The sequence below is a fragment of the Phascolarctos cinereus genome, unplaced genomic scaffold (genome assembly GCF_003287225.1).
Source record: "Phascolarctos cinereus isolate Bilbo 61053 unplaced genomic scaffold, phaCin_HiC Scaffold_4;HRSCAF=312, whole genome shotgun sequence".
Classification (NCBI taxonomy): domain Eukaryota; kingdom Metazoa; phylum Chordata; class Mammalia; order Diprotodontia; family Phascolarctidae; genus Phascolarctos; species Phascolarctos cinereus.
The window spans coordinates 317048164-317069123 of NW_027555847.1; the positions used below are offsets into that span (position 1 = coordinate 317048164).

At 37.8% G+C, this 20960-nt stretch overlaps 1 protein-coding gene across 1 annotated transcript in view; it reads left to right on the forward strand.

Annotated features, from left to right (window-relative positions):
* The window catches only part of HMGCR (3-hydroxy-3-methylglutaryl-CoA reductase), a 29999-nt gene extending 9698 nt beyond the window's left edge, over positions 1-20301 (forward strand). Inside the window, exons 7-20 of the mRNA XM_020998419.2 lie at positions 2669-2775; positions 2879-2995; positions 3563-3723; positions 4120-4367; positions 4488-4654; positions 6335-6529; positions 8365-8523; positions 8659-8816; positions 11114-11219; positions 14172-14342; positions 14651-14791; positions 14905-15063; positions 15510-15664; positions 15797-20301. Coding sequence (XP_020854078.1) covers positions 2669-2775; positions 2879-2995; positions 3563-3723; positions 4120-4367; positions 4488-4654; positions 6335-6529; positions 8365-8523; positions 8659-8816; positions 11114-11219; positions 14172-14342; positions 14651-14791; positions 14905-15063; positions 15510-15664; positions 15797-15851 — 2099 coding nt within the window. The 3' untranslated portion in view covers positions 15852-20301. The remainder of the gene's footprint in view (positions 1-2668; positions 2776-2878; positions 2996-3562; positions 3724-4119; positions 4368-4487; positions 4655-6334; positions 6530-8364; positions 8524-8658; positions 8817-11113; positions 11220-14171; positions 14343-14650; positions 14792-14904; positions 15064-15509; positions 15665-15796) is intronic.
* Positions 20302-20960: the final 659 nt, after the last annotated feature.

The following is a 20960-nucleotide window of genomic DNA, read 5'->3' on the forward strand; positions in this document are numbered from 1 at the left end:
TGCCTAAGAACACTAATTGGCATTGATGGGAGAGCCATTTGTTGGCTTAAGTTCTTGTGTGTTAAAATGTTGACTTGACTGAAAGCTGGCATATATAGTTAGGCTTGGATAGTAGCTGTCTATCTTATGCTAAAGATAAATACCTCTAGGGCTAGATTTTGATGCTATTTGGTTTTTTTTGGTTGGTTGGTTTTTGGCTAGGCAGTGGAGTTAAGTGACTTGCCCAGGGTCACACAGCTAGGGCGTGTTATGTGTCTGAGGCCGGATTTGAACTCAGGTCCTCCTGACTCCAGGGCCAGTGCTCTATCCACTGTGCCACCTAGCTGCCCCATTTTGATGCTATTTGATGAGAATTAAAGAAACTGATCTTTAAAATTTTGCAAGATTATGTTTCATAATTTCTGATCCATTGTTATTGGGCCTGAATTTCTTTCTTCCCACTTAGTTAACTGCTTGGCTTTAAAGATTTCCCTATACCTTCAGAAAACAAAATTACAACCATTATTATTACTTAATATACATTGACTGCAATTCACTAGGCACTTTATTAAGCATCAGTTTCTTTTCTTCTTTTGCCTTACTACTTGTATGAACACTGGCTTTTATTCATTCACCATCAAACATTCTGTTGGTCGCAATAAATGTTCTGTCCCCAGCCAAAAGGTGCTTGAGTGGATTTTGTTCTGTTAGAAAGGCCTTGAAAGGCCAAGGAAGACTTAAAGGAAATAAAAGTAGACTATGAGAAAATGATAGGGAGTGAAAATAGACCATTTGGGACAGGGGCTTAGTTGAGTACCTTAAAACCAAAGATCGCTTATTTGAATTTGATTAAAAAAAAAAGCTGTGGGTAGCTAGTGTAAGAGTTTAAGTTATGTGATCAAAGCAATGGGCAAGGAAAATAATAGGCATTTTGAACTTAATGGAAGGGAGAGTCTGAGAAATGAGGAGAAAGTAATTGTTATCTAAACAGGCAAGTCAGGATAAGACAAATTTTAAAAGATGTTAAAGCCAGAACCAGCAGGATTTTGTAACTAAAGGTAAAAAAGAGTGAATGCATTATTTTCTTTGAAAAGTAAGGCATTGGTGGCATATATGGCAGTAATGAAGTAGTGCAGGAACATAATCTCAGGACAAGAAAAATGAGCTCATTTTGTTATATTTACTTTGGAGAAGGAATATTCAAATGAATAGGATAGGAGAGGCACTTGGGATCAAGAGCAGAAAAGTAGCTGTGAAAATATAGGAGTGTTTTAAATAGTAAGTGGCACTCTAACTTTCTGATAGTTCTGGTTTTGAAAAATGATGGCTTTTGGGAATGCCACTTTAAAAGAATTAGTTGTGTATGATACTTAAGTTGTGTCAAAAGCATTCTCTTAAATTTGCCCACAATTCAGGTCAAGACTGCAAGTGAGAGCTTAAATACAGATTTGCCTCAAATTTGTATAAGGTTTTGTTTCGTACAACAAAAATTTTGGGTAGTTGAACTAATTTGGAGAAAGGCAATCTGTAAAATTTTGGCATGTAATAGTAATATGGACATTTGCAAGCATTCCTTATGATACCTTATATCAGCATCATGGTTTTTTTTAACATTTCAAAGTATTTTCACATGCTTTTGTGTGTAAAGGACATCAAAACAAGCTTTTTACATAGCTACAGTTTTCTTTGATTTGAGATTGTCATATATCAAAGCAATTTGTAGCAGAAATGTCATTCTTAATTTTAAGTAGCCATTTACCTTGACTTTCCTTGTAGTTGATCACATAATAACTAAAATGGAAAGACTTTTAAAATTGCTGTATACAACATTTTGAAATTCAGCTTTTCATAATAATAAGCCTCGTTTATTTTTATGTTGGTATACATTTCATATGGTCCCTGTAAGTAAGTAAACTATACTTTTGATTAAATGCAGTAGTAAAGGTTTTTCTAAAATCTGTTCTTTTAGGTTTGTTATATTGTCTTGGTTCTTTGTTTTCAGTAACTTGTAGGAAGAGTTGGATAAATAATGTTTGTGGGGTTTTATTATCTCAATTGAATGACCCAGAGGCAGAAAGTTTGATAACTCTTCTTGTGAAGAAGATTAAGTATTCTATTCATTGGAAGGGCTAATGAAGTTCGTTGATGAATACAAAAATTATTCATTCCACCTTGCGAACATTGGCATTTAGACTTGAGTGGCTAGTTCCTCAGTGAAAAAGCTTATTCTAAGACTTTCATTTATCTTTAGCTACAGGGAAAGCCTTTATCTTTAGTGTATTATGTAATTTAATTTAAACTTATTAATATTAAAAGAAGCATCTGTTGCCTAGTGATAGAGACTAGACTGGGCGTCTGGAAGACCTACTTTCAAATCCTGCCTTGGACGTAGACTGTACAATATTGTCTGTGTCCTAGGCCAGTGGTGTCACACTCCCCCAGCTACACGTGTAATTGGAAAATGTTTAACAAAATAAATAAAAATACAAAAACCACAAATAATGTTAATTTGACTTTGAGTCACCAAAAATGTGCTGATCTGCATTGGTAGAGAGTAGGGACTTATGGCTGACTAAACCAGATGAAATCACAGGTTCAGTTTAAAAAAAAAAAGTCAAAACTCAGAGACCTCAGAATCCATCTGGTATGTTACTTTCTAAATACAAACTTTTCCCTTTTCTCCAAACAGGTGTTCGACAACTTGAAATTATGTGCTGCTTTGGTTGCATGTCAGTCCTTGCCAATTACTTTGTGTTCATGACATTCTTTCCAGCTTGTGTGTCTTTGGTACTGGAGGTAAGAGTGGCTGCCGTGGTGATGGCAGGAAGAGATTTCTTATAGCTTTAGTGCAAAAATAGAATCTTTTCTGTGTAAAGTGACCTGATGATTTTTTTTTAAGCTATCTCGGGAAAGTCGTGAAGGCCGTCCAATATGGCAACTCAGTCATTTTGCCCGTGTTTTAGAAGAAGAAGAAAATAAACCAAATCCTGTAACTCAGCGGGTCAAAATGATTATGGTGAGTTTTTTCTTTTCCTTAAAAGAAAAGTGTTCTGTGTTCCATAGTGTCTTTTTCCTTCATCTTCTACACCATTCCTGTTTTTCTTTCATTTCCCCCCATATACTTGCCCTTTCTTGCTTTTTTTCCCTCCTTTCTAGTCTGTTTTTTTCTCCTTCTTGCATTTATTAATCTTTCTGTCACTTCTTTCATCATTCTGTCAATTCTTATTATTTCCTGTGGCCTTTTTAGTAGCTTGCTGGTACAAATATTTTAGCTAGCATATAGCTGGAGTCAGGATGAGGCCTATTGGTCTGAGGACTGTTAGTTTCCTTTCGTAGAAGAAAGGTGATATCAGAAACCTTCCTGCTTATTTATTTATTGAGCATAGGAAAAATTTAATCTCCATCAGCGTTTAGACAAGTGGGAGAGTATAACATTTTGGCAAAAACTGTTTGGAAGAACCTTATTTGGGCTCCAGGAACCTCCATTCTGGCAGTGTTCTGGCAAAGAAGAAAATTCTTCTTTAACTTTGCTGCATAGATAAAGCTAATCTCACTATCAAAACTTTTTTTTTTCCCATTTCAGTCTCTAGGCTTGGTTCTTGTTCATGCTCATAGTCGCTGGATAGCTGATCCATCATCTCAGAACAGTACTGCTGAAAGTTCTAAGGTTGCTTTAGGACTAGATGAAAATGTGTCCAAAAGAATTGAACCTAATGTTTCTCTCTGGCAATTTTATCTTTCTAGGTAAGTTAACATTTGCCGGAATTATTATGTTTCTTTTGTTTTGTTATGTTTGTTCACAGAGGTAGCATTTATGTTGAATAGAGTCTTGAGCTTGAAGTCAGGAAGGGCCTGGGTTCAAATCCTACCTATGACACTTACTAGCTGTGTGACCTTGATCAAGTCACTTAAGCTCTGTGCATTTCAAGTGACTGCTTTGCACTCCATAAATATGTTCTAGATGGATTGCGGCTTGTGTTGGTAGAGAGAACTCCCACACTAAGAGTTCTTTCAGGCTGATGCAAATGACAGCTCATGTAGTCACTTACTTTTATCATATCACTACTGTCCTAATGTTGCACTATTAGTTGGAACTTTATGCTAGTGAAGATTAACACTAATTTTCTTGTTTTTATTTAGAATGATCAGTATGGACGTTGAACAAATGATCACCCTTAGTTTAGCTCTCCTTTTGGCTGTCAAGTACATATTCTTTGAACAGGCAGAAACGGAGTCTACACTCTCTTTAAAAAACCCCATCACATCTCCTGTGATGATTCAAAAGAAGGCTCCAGACACCTGTTGTAGACGGGAACCTATATTGGCCAGAAATAAGCAGAAATTCAGTGAAATGGAAGAGGAATCTGAGCAAAACAAGGAGAGAAAAGGTGTGTTAAAGAAAATTACATTCTCTCAAGTACTAGAAGTAGTTGAAAAGTTCTGTCTGCTATTAATTTTTGTAAACTAAACTTGAGTTTTGTTGGACTTTCTCTGGTATTTTTAAATAGCTGAGGTTATAAAGCCCTTATTGGCAGAAACTGAAACATCAAAGGTTACATTTGTTGTGGGTAACTCTGCTGCGCATCCAACATCATCAGACACTGAGCCTGAAATTGAACTACCCACTGAGCCCCGTCCTAATGAAGAATGTCTCCGGATACTTGAAAATGCAGAGGTAAGAAAAAAATACCACAAGCTTCCAATTTTGTTTTAGGTAGAAATTCCTGATTTCAGGATAGTTGAGTACATACTGTGTGATCATCCTCACACTGTGTTGTTTAGAAGTGTAAGATCAAACAAATGTTTTTAAAGCCTGAAATGATAAAAATATATTGCTTATTGATAGTGGTGTACCTCTCTCCTCCTACTGCTCTTGGAACACAATGTTTCTCCAACATGATGTGAAGCTAGCCATGCATAAGATAGAAGATTGTGTTCTAGCTAAATCATGATACTGAGATTCAGTATAGTCTTTATTTTTTGTGTGTATTTAGGTGGGGGTGAGTTTCTCTTAAACACAAATCCTTTTTTCTTTAATACATGTGCAAGTTATCTTTTCTCTAGGCCTAGGAAAAAGCACAGTGTAAATATTCATTGCAATTATGATACGTACACACACATATGTATAATGTAATAATACCCTACATTTACTGTAATGCTTTAAACTTTTCAATTTTTTTCACATTCACAGTCTCGTTTGATCCTTTAAATTAAATCAATTATATTTACACATTTACTCCTTACTAAGTTATTACATGTGAGAATTTTACCCATTAGCCTGGCATGCATTAATAGTGTATGCCTAACTATCTGGACTACTTAGTAGAACATAAGTTTCCTTTACTATTTTTGATCACACGAAGAGTCACATTTTGAGATTTATGACTTCCATAATATGAGTAGTGTGTTGATTGTTTAGCTGCTAGATTTGTTTTCTAACATGCATACATTTTGGTTAAGATGAAAATATGCCACCTGATGGATATGCTTCAACTACTTATGTTGCCCATGATGTATGAAATTGTATTCATTTACATCACTGTGAGTCCGAGGTCCAACTCCATTTAATGGCTGTCTTGATGTTAGCCAGAAAAATTAGGCTATTAAATCTTGTTAAGATCTGATATTGGATGTTCTCCTTCATAATTCCTGCAGGCATCACCCATACACTTGAAGTGTGCTAATAACTGTTTGTCTTTAGTGCTATTGATTTAGTGGAAACATAGATTTCTGTGTTTTCCTTCTGTCTTCTTCCCCAGACCTAACATTAACCAGGTCACCTTGGATTAAGTCTAAACTCCAGAAGGTACATATGCACTTCTCCACTAAAGCCTTTTTTCTGAAGCCTTTTCATAGTTGGAGGTGACCCTAAATTCTGGAAGGCTGTGCCAGCAAAAACTGGTAAATTCTATCAAGCTGATAACAGATAGGTCCAGTGATTGACCCTAAACTTAGCATCTTAGCTAATTTCAAAGAAATTTATCACCAAAGTGATGAAGTGAAGCAGGATTTTAGACATAGAGCACCTTGCAAAGCCCATGGGCTGAATTCTCTTAAAGTCTCCCTTAGTGGAGGGAATACACACAAAGATGGCATCACAGTCCTTTAAGCATAGCCTCACATACCACTGCCAGGCTGTGTACATTTTTCTTCTTTAAGTATAGTAATATAGCCATGGCCAGTTATTTCCAAAATTTCAATGATATTTTTATGTTTTATTATCACTTTTCATTTTGTAAGATATACAGCAATATCAGATGCCTTGCTATTGATAATAACGTAAGGGAAAAGAGGTTTAAAGTCCTTCAGTGTAACTTAGGAATTTCACCCCCTCCCCTTTTTTTTTTCTCCAAAGAAAGGTGCAAAATTCCTCAGTGATGCTGAGATCATCAGATTAGTCAATGCTAAGCACATTCCAGCTTACAAATTGGAAACTTTGATGGAAACCCATGAGCGAGGTGTGTCTATTCGCCGACAAATGTTGTCTAAGAAGCTTCCTGAACCCTCTTCATTAGAGTATTTACCATACAGGGATTATAATTATTCTTTGGTAAGTAGTTTTCACAGAGATTTTCTATACTTTGTAGCTTTAAAAATGTTTTTCCTTAACTGGACTGCATAATATAAATAATAGGTAGGTTTTTTTATAAATAGCTAATGTTCTCCAAGCTATTTTTAATGTCATTTGATGCAGTATGTATGATACAACTTTAAAAACCCAACATTTCTTTTCCCCCAACTCTTATATATAATATTTCCCTTTATTGAATAGCATTTATATACCTGTGTGTATATATGCTAACTGATGAGTTGTAATTATCAGTTATGTGTATATATACTGGTATTAACTTATACGCAAATATTTCCCTTTATTGAGTAACTAGTATGTACATCTATGTTACGTTTATCAGTTACATGCATGTATATATTCATTCATACGCACTTCAATAAAGGGGAATATTTACTTATATATGGATATCTCTATACAAACACATATGTATTTTAAATAGGAAAGCTTAGGGGGCAGCTAGGTAGTGCAATAGATAGAGCTCCAGCCTTGGAGTCAGAAGGAACTGAGTTCAAATGTGGCCTCAGACACTTGAAACTTACTAGCTGTGTGACCCTAGGCAAGTCGCTTAAGCCCCCATTACCTCACTAAAAAAAATAATAATAATAATTTTATATATGTATATGTATATATACACACACATATGTATATGTATATACACACACACATATATATATAATATATATATAGGAAAGCTTAATTTTGATTCAAAAATATTTAGCCTTTTGCGGGGGGGGGGGTTGGGCAATGGGAGTTAAGTGACTTGCCCAGGGTCATACAGCTAGTAAGTGTTATGTATCTAAGGCAGGATTTGAACTCAGGACCTCCTGAATCCAGGGCTGGTGCTCTATCCATTGCACCACCTAGCTGCCCCCGATAGTTAGCCATTTCAGAATCCATTCTCGTTGTTTTAGCTAGATGGAGCTCTTGGATAATCCTTACTGGTTCTGGCTGTCTGACCAGATAAGAGAATCATTGAGCTTTTGTGCTTACACTTTCTAGAAATGTGGGATTGTTAAGGTTTAGAAAAACCCCACATAAATAAACAGCTAACTGTATGAAGTATCTAGCAAAAATTACAAGTTGAAATCGAGTAGTTAGGAGATCACACCTGTAGTAATCCCTTTTTTTCCTTCTCTACTTATTCTTACATAGTTAAATTTAGAGAGTTAGTTTACATATAAAATGGTTTGGAATTGGACAGTGAAGCATGCATGTATCACTGACTTATAGATTGATGGTTTAGAGAATTTAAGTAGCAAATGATTCAAGAAGTACCTAAATTTGAGAAGTGAGGAGGATTTTTGGTTTATTTGATTATAGTGTATTATTTTACTCTACAACTGAAAAGAATACTGAATTTAGAATCAGGACCTGGTTTTAAATCTCTGGTTCTGCCACTTATTATATATGGGACCTTACATAAGTCCCTTAACTAACTTGTGTGGGGCCTTATTTTCTTCATCTACAAAATGAGGAGACTTTGGACTTACCAGGGTTCAAATCCTACCTCTGTCATTTCCTACTTGTATTAATGTTGAGCAGATCATTATACCGGACCTCAGTTCTTCATCTGTAATTGGCGGGGAGTGCTCCTCTAGATTGCTGTCCAGCTTTTACTCTCTGGATCTGTGATCCTATGATATGTAAAAATGAATGTGAAATCCTCAATTTCTGTTTTATACATAGAATAAGAAAATGAATATAAAGAGTTTAGTTGAAAAAAGGTGGTCTGTGTTGAGAAAATAGCAATAGTATAATTGAATGTGTGTAACTATAATCCTGTTAGCATTTCATTGCATCTTTTGACGTTTTAGGTGATGGGAGCTTGCTGTGAGAATGTAATTGGATACATGCCTGTCCCTGTTGGAGTAGCAGGGCCCCTTTATCTGGATGGCAAAGAATTCCAGGTCCCAATGGCCACAACTGAAGGCTGTCTTGTGGCCAGTACCAACAGGGGTTGTAGAGCAATATGCGTAAGTAGCTTCCTCATTTGTCCCTGGCAAGGCGGTCAGGGAAATTTAGAGACAAGCAGAATTATTTTCTTTATTTAACATGTGAATCTTTAATAATAATAAACTGTCTAATTGGCTTCATATTTCCTGATTTAGCTTGGTGGAGGAGCAAGTAGCTGTGTTCTAGCAGATGGAATGACTCGAGGACCTGTAGTAAGGTTTCCCAGTGCATGTGACTCTGCAAAGATGAAGACTTGGCTTGAAAGTCCTGAAGGCCTTAAAATAATAAAGGAAGCATTTGACAGTACCAGCAGGTGAATGAGAGAGAGTGGCGGGAGATGGGGGGGGGGTGAGCAGCGGTTTAGGGATGAATATACTTTCATTAGCTGCCATCATTGCTGCTTTAAGATTGTATGATGTTAATCAGCTTTAGGAGATGCTCATATAAACTCAGTAACAGTAATTGAAAGCAAGGGAAAAGAAGGCTGAAGGCTGTTTATTTTTCTGGAAGTAGGCAAGCAGGTTTTTTTTTTTTGTCACATGTGATATTTAAGTATTGTTTGGATCCATTAATTATTTTGTTCTAGGAGAATTTTGACTTTTAGAATTGTTATGTTTAGGGGGTACCTACTCTACAAGATTTTATATTGGGCTCTAAAGATGGGTTGGGGCTATAATAATAATAGCTGATGTTTTTATAGTGTTTTAAAGTTTACATAGCACTTTATGTCCTTGGAAGTTGAGTCAAGTGTTCTCGTTTTGTGTATGAGGAAACTGAAGTTTGCAAGGTCACATGTGACATAGTATAGGCCTTTGAAACGTAGGCTGAGGAATTTTGACCTTTTTGAATTGGTAACATTGTGAGGATCGTGGGAATGGTTTAATGGGGAGCAACATGATGACTGTTGTGCTCAGAAAGATTAATCTGGCAGTTCAGCACATGTGGTGGATTGGAGGTGTTGAGAGAGACCAGTTAGGCTTTTGTACCAGACCAGATGAGAGGGAAGGAAAGCTTCAGTGATGGCTGTGGCACACTGGGGGTGCCAGGAACAGTGAATCAGTAGAATCAATATAGGTATTTTTGACTAAGTAGTGAAGGAAAGTCAAAGAGGAAAATAAGATTGTGAAGCTAGGTGACTCCAGGAAAGGTAATGAGAAGTCAAGATGAGAAGCTGATTTGTGAGGAAAGCTAATGGGTAATAGGTTCATAAGGACATTGAGCTGGAAGAGACTTTAGAGTTCATCTTGTCCAGCTCCCTTATTTTACAGATAAGGAAATTTAGGCAGAGAGGTAAATTGACATCCGCTGTCACACAGGTAGTAACAGCTGATATTCTAAATCAGGTTCTCTGATTCTAAATTTTTTCCTCTGTACCTTAAATATTACAAGCCTCATTAACTAGAAGAATGGTAGTGCCATCAGCTTAAATAAATGTTAGGTAGAAAGACGGTTTTGGACGGGGCAGGATTATTTCTGTTTGGGGCATGTTAAAAGGTGTCACTGATTTGATCTGGCGAAGTCCGCTAACTATCCCTAGGAGCTATGGATTGGAATTAAGGAAAGAGGTTGGGGAGTCATCTGCATCTTCATAAAAGTGATATTGAAGTTTTGGGAAAATACCACGTGAGAAAGGATAAGAAAGAGAAGGAGAGCCAAGACAGACCTTGGAGGACACCTGTGTTTAAAAGGCAGGAGGATAAGGAGCCAGGAAGTGAGTCAGCAAAGCACCTCTGAGAGCCAGGAGAAACATGAAGTACGTGACAGGGTCATATAGGCCCATAAGGGAACAGTGGGTGTGAAGAAGGGTCTGAAACTTCCCTCCACTCCTTTGGAGAGTTTGACATTGGAGTGGGAGTAGTCCTACATGGAGGCTGGGCCATTGTATATAATATCAGATTTTTTTCAAATGTATTGATTGCTTTTGTCAAATTTTTTTCTTTAATTCTTTGTTACAAGGGATAGTTCTCTGGGAGTGTGGAAGGAGGAAGTGATACAAGGAGAAATTTAGGCAACAGTAAAACAAAGGATATCAATAAAAAATTATTTTTTAAAAGCAAAGTATAGTAGTCAGCAGTGTCATGTTGCAAAAGTCAAGGAGGATAAATAGTATGGCCGGGGTAGGGTAGGAGGAAGAGTACATCAGATTTGGAAATAGGAAAGCCATTAGTGGTCTTCAAGAAAACCAAGACCAGAATCTTACAGTCTTTCTGCAGCATGAATTTTGACATCACCAAGAATGATGGCAAGGAAGCCCTATTGGAGGTGATGGCTGAATTTGTACCATTTAGTGTGCGTAGCTTGCTTGCTTTTTAGTACTGAGAATGGAAGTTAGAAAATAAAATCTCTGTACAAGAGCAAATTACCTGGGAACAAAGCAGGGTTGGTGCCAGTATGTTTTAGTTTTCATATTTTTGTTTGCTTCCTGTTGATACATCTGTTCATGTATGTATCATCTGTGAATGAGACACAGTTGAGGCAGTCTTCCAGAGCTTGTTAATAATTTGAGTTTCTCTGGGCCTCATGTGACTCATCTATAAAATGAGAGTTTGAAGTAGTATCCGTCCTAAGACCCGTTTCAGCCCTAATGTTCTTTGGTGGTTTCATTTATAGATTTGCACGTCTTCAGAAAGTTCACATCAGTCTGGCTGGTCGCAATGCCTATGTCCGTTTCCAGTCCAGGACGGGGGATGCCATGGGAATGAACATGATTTCAAAGGTATGTTCTGGAGTTATGTGACCAGTGTGTTTGACTTCAGTACTATGTACCCATCACAGAGTGAGGCCCATTTCAATTTGATTTCTTTATGGTTATTCAGTTTGACTTGAATTTGGGTGCTTCATCATTTCTGAACAGTAGAACTCTGCTCAAAGAAACTGGGCAGAGGATTTTGAAGTTACACTGACCTCAAATACATCATCTTAAGAATGTATCCTTCCTTCTTATGACTACATAGATTCTCTTCAAGACATCACTCAGGCACCATCTTTTGCATGAAATCTCAACAGCTAGTGCCCTTCTAAATTATCTTGCATTTAATCGCTTTGTTATAGATTTGTATCTAACTTTCTTTATTTTTATAAGTACTTCTCCCCTCCAGTAGAATGTAGACTTCTTGCATGTAGGCATTGTTTTATTTTTTGAAGTGTGTCCTTATACCCCCAGCACTTAGCACAGTGCTTGGCATAGAATAAGCTTTTAGTAAATGTTGATTGATTTAGGAGACTTCAGGGTGTGTTTGTAGCATCATCAGCATGTGTTGCTGTTTGCCCGTATTATTCTAAGAAGACTGACTAGTGTTTTATTTTCCCAACATATCTTAGCCTATTTAATATTTACGTATGTGCTGGTTGGGCCAGTGATTGATTTTTCATGGTGGCCTATTTTATAATGAAATCAAACAAAGAAAGAAAGAAAGGAAAAACAGTGCCTAAATCTACATAGGGCTTTGAAAGTTCCAGTGCATATATTTACTCTTCAGGAATCAATTGTGGGGCAGTTAGGTGGCACAGTGGATAGAGTACTGGCCCTGAGTCAGTAAGACCAAGAGTTTGGCCTCAGACCAAACACTTGACACTTAATTAGCTGTGTGATCCTGGGCAAGTCGCTTAACCCCAATTGCCTTAAAAAAAAATCAATTGCAATGTAAGAGTTATTTTTCCTATAATTCACCAAGTATATATGTTAAGTATATTATAAATATATGTTGGACGGGTAAACACACCAACTACACCATTTCTTAGGTAGGAGACACAGACGGGCTTCTAGCACCCCTCTCACTAGCAGGTTCGCTTTTGATCTGATCAGACAGGAACACAGGAATGGAGTCATAATAAGGGGTTAAATAATCTTAATTTATTCTAGCCTAGTCTCTCAAAGGGAGTTTGCTGATAATGGGAGCTCCAGTTCCTACGGTGTTCCCTAACAACACTTTTCCCAGGGGCCAGCGTGAAGGGGGGGGCAACTACCCCACGTCTCGATGAGGTCAGTCAAGACCACCACAACTTGTGCATTCCCCTAAATCCCCTCAAGCCTCAATGGGGGACAGTTGAGACAGACACACAGATTCCCCCTTCCCGCCCTTGATGGGGGCCAGTCAAGGCACACCCAGGATACAGCCTGCATGTTCACCCCTATGGGGGTCCCCAGTCACTGACCAGTGCCCTCTTGCTTTATAGGGCAACAGACAAAGAACACATATTGCCAGCAGTTGCCTCACAATTTTACATCACTTCATCCCTATATCTACTGCACAAGTGTGGTAGAAACTGTTTTGAACCATGATTGTGAAAACTCATATCCGACACCTGGGAAGTAGAGATTGTTATGGCTATGGATCCTGGGAAGAAAACTCTTAAAGAATAACAAAAAATCCACTTTACACACACTAAAATTCATTTTCCTTACCATATATTAAAAGATAACTAAAATGTGTCCTTGGAATTTACAGTCATGAGGCACAAAAATTCAAATAACTGTACAAATGAAAATGGAATGAGTCCTTCCAGTAGAGGGCATCAGGGACGACTTCATGAAGGGAAATGGCCTCTGAGCTGACTCCCTGTAAGGACAGCGAAGATTTCAGTAAATGGAAATGAATTTTTAGGCAGTAGGGGACAGCTTGAGAATAGGCATGGAAGCAAGAAATGTTAATCCTAGGCTAGGGGAAAAAAAACAAAACAACCAAAACAGGATCTTAATGTCTTTTTGGAAAGGCCACCAGGCGGTAGCTTAGCGTACTTAAAGAAATAACTTATTAGGTTCAAGTGAGTCATCTGTGACACATATACATACCACTGAAGCATTTTCTGAGAACCACAGCTCAAAGTGTGTTCATAGCTACCCACAAAGAACTGTTTTTACTTAAGTTGGGCACATTTGCTCTGCACAGGGGAACAAAAAAGGTGCCTTAAGCATAATTGATGTTGGATGCAGGATTTACGTACTTAGTGACTGGAATAGTTCCTTAAAACAGCTATTTATTCTTTGTAGTTGATAAACAGAATACATTCTGTTTAAGTAGTCATATGTACTATTAGAGTTCCATTAAGGTGGTTCCCTGGGTATGGGATGGCTGTAAGTCAGAATATTTGTGTCAGTATCCACCACTGAAGTCCTACACCAATGACTGTGTTGATGGTCGAAGATTCTCAAAGGTCCAGGCAGCAAAACACAAGCTTTGGCTTCTTCTAGGCTCAAAAGTCTTCAGGCGTAGCCTATGCCTATGTGGTCTGTTCAAGGAGCAGCCTAATAAGTTCTGAAGGTTCATCCAGAGGAGCTGCAGGTGATGAATTTTGGGGCCATATCAGTTCTCAACGACAATCTACTAAGTCTTCATAGAAGGGTTATGTCTTTGGGTGGGGGGACACCTATGTAAATACACATTTCATCAGTGTGAAGAACTGTCCTTGTGGGGACTTGACCAATGCAGATTGCAGCCCATCTGTAACTTAGTAGGTAAGCATCCATGGCACAATTTGGACCCAGGTTTTCTTGACCCACAGGTTAGCATTCTCTCTCCTATCCATCTTGCCTGTGGAGGAAGCTCCTTACATGATTGAAATGATAGACCCTTGAAGTGTCTAAGTAGCACTTCATGACAGGTCTGGGTGAGTGAGCTGAGGAGAAGGCGACATGTGGTTTAATGTGTTTGGTTTTTTTTCATTATAGGGTACAGAGAAAGCACTTGCAAAACTTCATGAATTTTTTCCTGAAATGCAAATTCTAGCCATCAGTGGTAACTACTGTACGGACAAAAAACCTGCTGCTATAAACTGGATAGAGGGAAGAGGGAAATCTGTTGTTTGTGAAGCTGTCATTCCAGCAAAGGTTGTCAGAGAAGTAAGTAATTGAATCAGATTCAAAGGCCATTTTATTTTAAGAAAAATTAATGCAGATTATTTACATGTGTGGGGAAATAATACCAAAGATGTAGTTTCTTAATTGTGGCCCTTATGGCAACATGACATGTATTAATGATTTCTGTGAAAGCAGGGATTCCTTAGGGCTAGAATTCTGCTCTACCTACCTCTTAGGTCTGGGCAGTGTGCCCTTTTGACTGGCATCTCCCTCTCCTCCACTCCTGCTAAATAACAGGCAAGTATTAAAAGCTGTGAATGAGGATTTAAAAGTACTTGTTTCTTTCCTAGGTGTTAAAAACCACTACAGAAGCTTTGGTTGAAGTTAACATAAGCAAGAATTTGGTGGGCTCTGCCATGGCTGGTAGTATAGGAGGTTATAATGCACATGCAGCTAATATTGTAACTGCCATCTTCATTGCTTGTGGGCAGGTAAAGTCTCTGAATTGGTTTTCTATTCTGTTTTACTGCTCAGAATCTCAGCAAAATATGTATTATATATCTCATTCCTGTTGTGTCATTCCTTTTTTTTTTCCCTTTTAAAGGATGCAGCGCAGAATGTGGGCAGCTCTAATTGCATCACTCTCATGGAAGCAACTGGCCCCTTAAATGAAGACCTGTATATCAGTTGTACTATGCCATCCATAGAAATAGGAACTGTTGGTGGAGGAACCAACTTGCTACCACAACAGGCCTGTTTGCAGGTATAAAAAACATCAAAAGCACATGTATGTGACATGCTTTATTCTATATCCATACAATAGTGAGGTTCCATCACATTGAGCTCACCTGAACACTTTCATCACATTTTATTTATTTTGTCTCCTTTTTTTCCTAAGCCTAACAAGCTTGTTTACATATGTGCCGTGTTAATGAGTCTTCTTCCTGAGGTGTCATCACTTAACGAATTCTAAAGATAGATTGGTAGAACTAATGAGAGTGGTTTTAATCTACTTGAATGTATTGCTAGCCACAAAGTGGATTCACATGGTGTGATAGCCACATACCTCTCTAGGAAAAATGGTTGCTAACTGTGTGCCATTTGTTCTATTGTAAGGGCTTATATAGACATCCCCCACACCCTTGTAAGCTTGTTCAGTAGCAGTCTTTTGGTATGATCATAAAGGTAAAATATGTTCTCTGGCTATAGATGCTAGGCGTTCAAGGAGCATGCAAAGAGAACCCTGGTGAAAATGCCCGTCAGCTTGCAAAAATAGTGTGTGGTACAGTTATGGCTGGGGAGTTATCACTGATGGCTGCATTGGCTGCAGGACATCTAGTCAAAAGCCACATGACCCACAACAGGTAGGACTGCATGTTCAGTATGTTTTTCTCACTTGTAAATCATACAGGATTCAGAGTTCAAAATGGATTGAGAATAATCTGTGTACGTTACTGGTATCTTGTGTCTCACCATTTTTGTCCTTTCTATACTAGGTCAAAAGTAAACCTACAAGATCTCCAAGGAATCTGCACCAAGAAGGTAGCTTGAGTGTCTTGGAAGTTCTGAACTCAAGCATTTTCATGAGAATGGGATCTTAAAGATCTAATGTAGAAAAATCTGTGAATTTGAAGGAAAAAAAAACCAACAGTGCAATGTCTTGTGAAGAGGACAACTAGACATGTTCAGGGAGGCAACTGGCTTTAGTGATTCAAGATTACTTCTCCAAGAAGAGTTTCTTTTCCAGATCTGACAACAGTTTAGTGTTCTGCATACTTGTGTTTTTCTGAAAGATATCAACTTAGGTATTTCTGCATCAAAGCACCACAGCTAGTAAATACCAGCTCATGTCTGAAAGAATAAGCTGGAAAAATAGTTCTTGATTTTGGTGAGATTCATAAATATGCAAATTTCATGGTGATCAATGGGAGTCTCCCCCCCCAGTAGAAAATAGTATTTTTAGCCTAAAGTGATAGTTCAATTACGTTATAGTTATCAAAACTTGTAACTGATTTTTATATTCAAATTATTAAGCTCAAGTCTTAGGACCTTAAGAAAGAAGAGTAAAATTTTTCATTGTGTTCCATTTGGTGCCAGTCTACTTCAGTTTTTGGCAGCATTTAGCTATAATTCCTAAGAAGGGGGGACTCTGCTTTAATTTTTTAAGGAAAAAGCTTTTTGAAATGTCGTTTTTTTTTCTTACCAGAATGTGCTATACATAGTATGTAAGTAACAGTTATGTGCCAGAAGTACCAAAAATCACTGTGTTTACTCATACAGGCTGTTAAGTTCCTTTTTAGAACTTAACTATGTCCAGATACAGATTGGCTATTACACGCCTGTCTGCATAAAGCTTTAGCAAGCGCAGGAGAAGCTTTGAGCCACTTACTAAAGAAGGATTTGAATATAACAACAGATGTTTCTCTTTAGAACATCAAACCTTTTAAGTATAGTCATTTAGATTAGGGTGTTTCATAGGATCAGGTATAGGACCATGGCCTCTATTTGTGCAACTCAGCCTGAGAAACACAAGTTTGTTGGGGAAAAGATATTCTTTCTCTAAGCCAGTTTTCTTTTCTTAAAAGAAAGTTATTGTAATTTATTTAACTAAAAACAATTCCTCATAGTTTTTTTGTAAACTGTTGTATCAAACTGTATATGTTGTAATAATGCCACTGATGCTAGGAGTTTATTGAAATTGTTAAATAAATACAAATCAAATTGTACATTGAAGAAATGCTAGAGCTTGGACAACATAAAGTAGTGTTCTTTAATGCTGTCCAGAAAGCCCTGGCCTACTTCCTATAGCATTTCTAATGAGGGAGAATAAATAGGACTTAACCAGTGAGCCTTCCAACCCATGAAGGAGCCATAGCGATTAGCACCAGAGGGGGAAGGTTTTTTTTCCCGTTGTAGCCTGGAAGTTGATAATTGTAGAACACTTGACACAAGACTTTTGGTAGTCCCACAAAAGCATTGAAGCCTGACTGGGGTTGAAGAGAGAGATGCTGTATTTTTTTTTTAACATGCAAGTTTTATATAAATGGAAAAGAACTCCTTATTTTGTATTATGTCCATTCTAATGTTTTAAGTGTCAGTCTTTTAAAACTGGTGTCTGACGTAGATTGACTGTGCTACATTCCAGTGATGCTGCAGTAGCATGTAATACCCACGAATGTTTCTTTCTATGATACTGTTATCAAAGACTCACCTTTCCTTTTGTATGTGGAGTTTGAGCTGCTTCTTGTGACTGACTGTTTTCAGCCAGTGACTTAATTTAACTGAACTTTTCATTGGATTGACAGTGAAAGGTTAATTCAGTGTTCATTTTAGTGAATGTAACTTACCAGCCATTGTCTTGCAGAATTAACATTTTGTACAATTACTAAGTTGTATACATTTTGGTACAAAATTTTTTTTTCCAGTTTCAGTAAACAATGAAAAATAAGTTAATTCTCATCAAGTGTAAGTAGTGACCTTTATTGATTGGCTTACCTCAGGGTCAGAGGAACTGAATGACATAAAGACAGCACCTAGTACAGTGGCTTGAAGAAAGTAGATATTCAGTACACCTTTATTGAATTGAATTGTATTGTTGCATTCAGTCAAGAAGCATTTATTAAGTGGCAGGCACTGTGATGAGTTCTGGGAATACAAATACAAGCTAAAAAGACTGCCCTTCCTGCCTCCAATGAGGAGGCGTACATTATTTTTTAGAATATATTTTTAAATATATTTTTGTCATTAAATATTTCCCAATTGTGTGTAAAAGCATTTTTAACATTAATTTTAAAAATTACTGTTTCAAATTCTTTTCTTGTCCTCCCTCATCCCTTGAGAAGGCAAGCAATATAAATAACATTGATTATTGAAGTAAAGTTGGACAAAACATTTACATATTAGCTATGTTGCAACAAAAAAAAGGCACCCCCCCCAAAAAAAAATAAATTTAAAAAAAGTATGCTTCAGTCTCCACTCAGTTCAGTTTTCTCTCTGGAGGTAGATGACATTTTTGTCATGCGTTTTCTGAAACCACCCCCTTTGATATTTCTTATTGCACAATAGTATTCCATCACGTTCATATACCACAGTTTGATTAGCCATTCCCCAATTGGTGGGTATCCCTTCAGTTTCCAGTTCTTTGTCACCACAAAAAGCTGCTATAAATATTTTTGTACATATAGGTATTTTTACTTTTTCTTTGATCTTTTTGGGTTATAGACCTAGTAATGGTATTGCTGGGTCAAAGGCTATGCACAGATCTATAGCCCTTTGGGCATAGTTCCAAATTGCTCTCCAGAATGGTTGAATCAGTTCATAGTTCCAACAACAATGCACTACTGCCCCTGTTTTTCCACATACTGTCTAGCATTTGTCATTTTCCTTTTCTACCAGTATGACAGATGTGAGGTGATACCTCACAGTTGTTTTCATTTGCATTTCTTTAATTAGTAGTGATTTAGAATACTTTTTCATGTGACTATGGATAGCTTTGATTTCTTCTGAAAACTGCCTGTTCATATCCTTTTTAACCATTTATCAATTTGGGAATAGCGCATAATTTTATAAATTTGACTCTTCCTTATATATTTGAGAAATACCTTTATCAGAGGAACTTACTAAATTTTCCCCCCAGTTTCCTGTTTTTCATCTAATTTTGGCTGCATTAGGTTTGTGCCAAAACTTTTAAATTTCATGTTATCAAAATTATCCATTTTCCTTTCCATGATCCTCTTTACCTCTTGTTTGATCATATACTGCCCTTATCCATAGGTCTGACAGGTAAAATTTTCCCATCCAAGGAGCCCACATTCTAAGGAGAATGGAGAACGTGTAAACATGTAGGTATGTAACAAAATATAAACAGCTTATGAAAGGGGAATTCTCTAGCAGCTGACAGAGAAGAGCTGCAGAGAGTGAGATGGAAAGAGTTCAGAGAGGGCAGCATATTCCAAGGCCTGAGGGATGATGTAGTCAGGTTTCTCAAAGCCTCACAGCCGCAGGCTGTGCTACCAGCACTGTATGTCCAAATACTAAAAATTATGATTTTAATATGGTTAGTTGGTTGGTTGTCCTCAGAAGAGGACCAAATTGACATCACTGTTGGGGTCAAGGTGCAATGTGTCAGACTGGCTGAACAAATCAATACGAACGCAGGCACAAATAGCCTAGCTGAACATTTTGGAGTGGAGGTGGCTCTAAATTTGTGCATTTCATGTTTCTTTTGCCGTTGGGTCTGTCATCCCTGCCCAACTCTTATCCCTGTTCTCCCCATCTGTTGGAGGCCTTCCTCAGTTTCTTCCAACATCATGAGGGTACCAGTAATACCAATACTCAGGCTGGCCACTAGTGATGCCTCCCTCTTTCCATGCAACCAGGCCTTTTGTTCCCATCTTACAATTCCCTGATGACCTCCTTTACTCCTGCCCTCCTGAGGTCCCTCTCGATGGTGACGTATTGCAGCTTGCTCATGCCCATCGGGTGTTCAAATTGCCTACCTCACATCTGGGCTGATTTGACTAATGTTACTAAGGTGTGTGCCTGGCTGCCTGGTCTTGATTAGTCCATGATTTACTTCGAGGGACTTCAGTTTTATACTTGTCATTTCAGTGAAAGCTTTTGACAGAGCATTGAAGTGAGTTGCATGACTTTCTTTTTGTTTAGACCGTGATTTCATTGGTGTAAGAACTCCTGGTGAAGAAACTCCTTTTTCTTTCTGGAATTTCTAGACTCTTCCTGACTGAGGCTAGTTCTCTGCCTCCTCTTATGCTAAGCTGCCCCCCATAAATTACAAAAAAATAAAGTAGGTACCTTGTGCTTTATGTTTTCAAAGATAAATGCCCTGACTTTAAAATGGCGTTCATCTTCTGTTCTTCATTAGTTGGCACTCATCAAAAAGTTTTGCTTTTCAGGAGTCCTGATGCTATTATTCCTTCTCAGAGAATTTTATCTGTAACTTGTGGCAAGTTGAACATAAATGAATTGTCAAATTCATCACAAATTCTGTTGCTAAGTCTTGAGTTTGATTTTGTTGTTGAGTTGTGTCTGACTTTTCATGACCCAGTTTGGGGCTTTTCTTGATAAAGACAGTGGAATAGTTTGCCATTTCCTTCTCATTATACAGATGAAGAAACTGAGGCAAACAAGGTTAAGAGACTTTGTCCAGAGTCACACAGTAAGTATCTGAAGCTGGATTTGAGCTCATGAAGAAGAGTCTTCCTGATTCCAAGCCCAGTGTTCTATCCACTGGTCCGTGTAGTTGCCCTGAGTTTGACTAGATTACTTATGCTCTGGTCTGTGCATTTGGTTCCAAGTATCTCAAATTTCTCTTGTCAATCCCCTTATATTCACCATTTCTTGAGCCATATAATAATCCTGTCAGGTGTGCCAGGTCTTATCTTAAGGATGAGGGAACAGGTGGCAGGTTAAGTAACTTGCCCAAAGTCATACAGCTGGGAGACGCCAGAGTCAAGATTCCCACCAAGGTCTCCCAGCCTTGAAGACCTGCACTTTATCAGCTATATCACACTGCAGGCATGTAATCAACTTATTCTTACCTTTATTAAAAGAAGAGGCTAACATTTACAGCATTAGCTGAAAAATAGCTATTGATCCCTAATGGACATAGGCATACAGCTTTGGGGAGGGAGAGGGAATGGA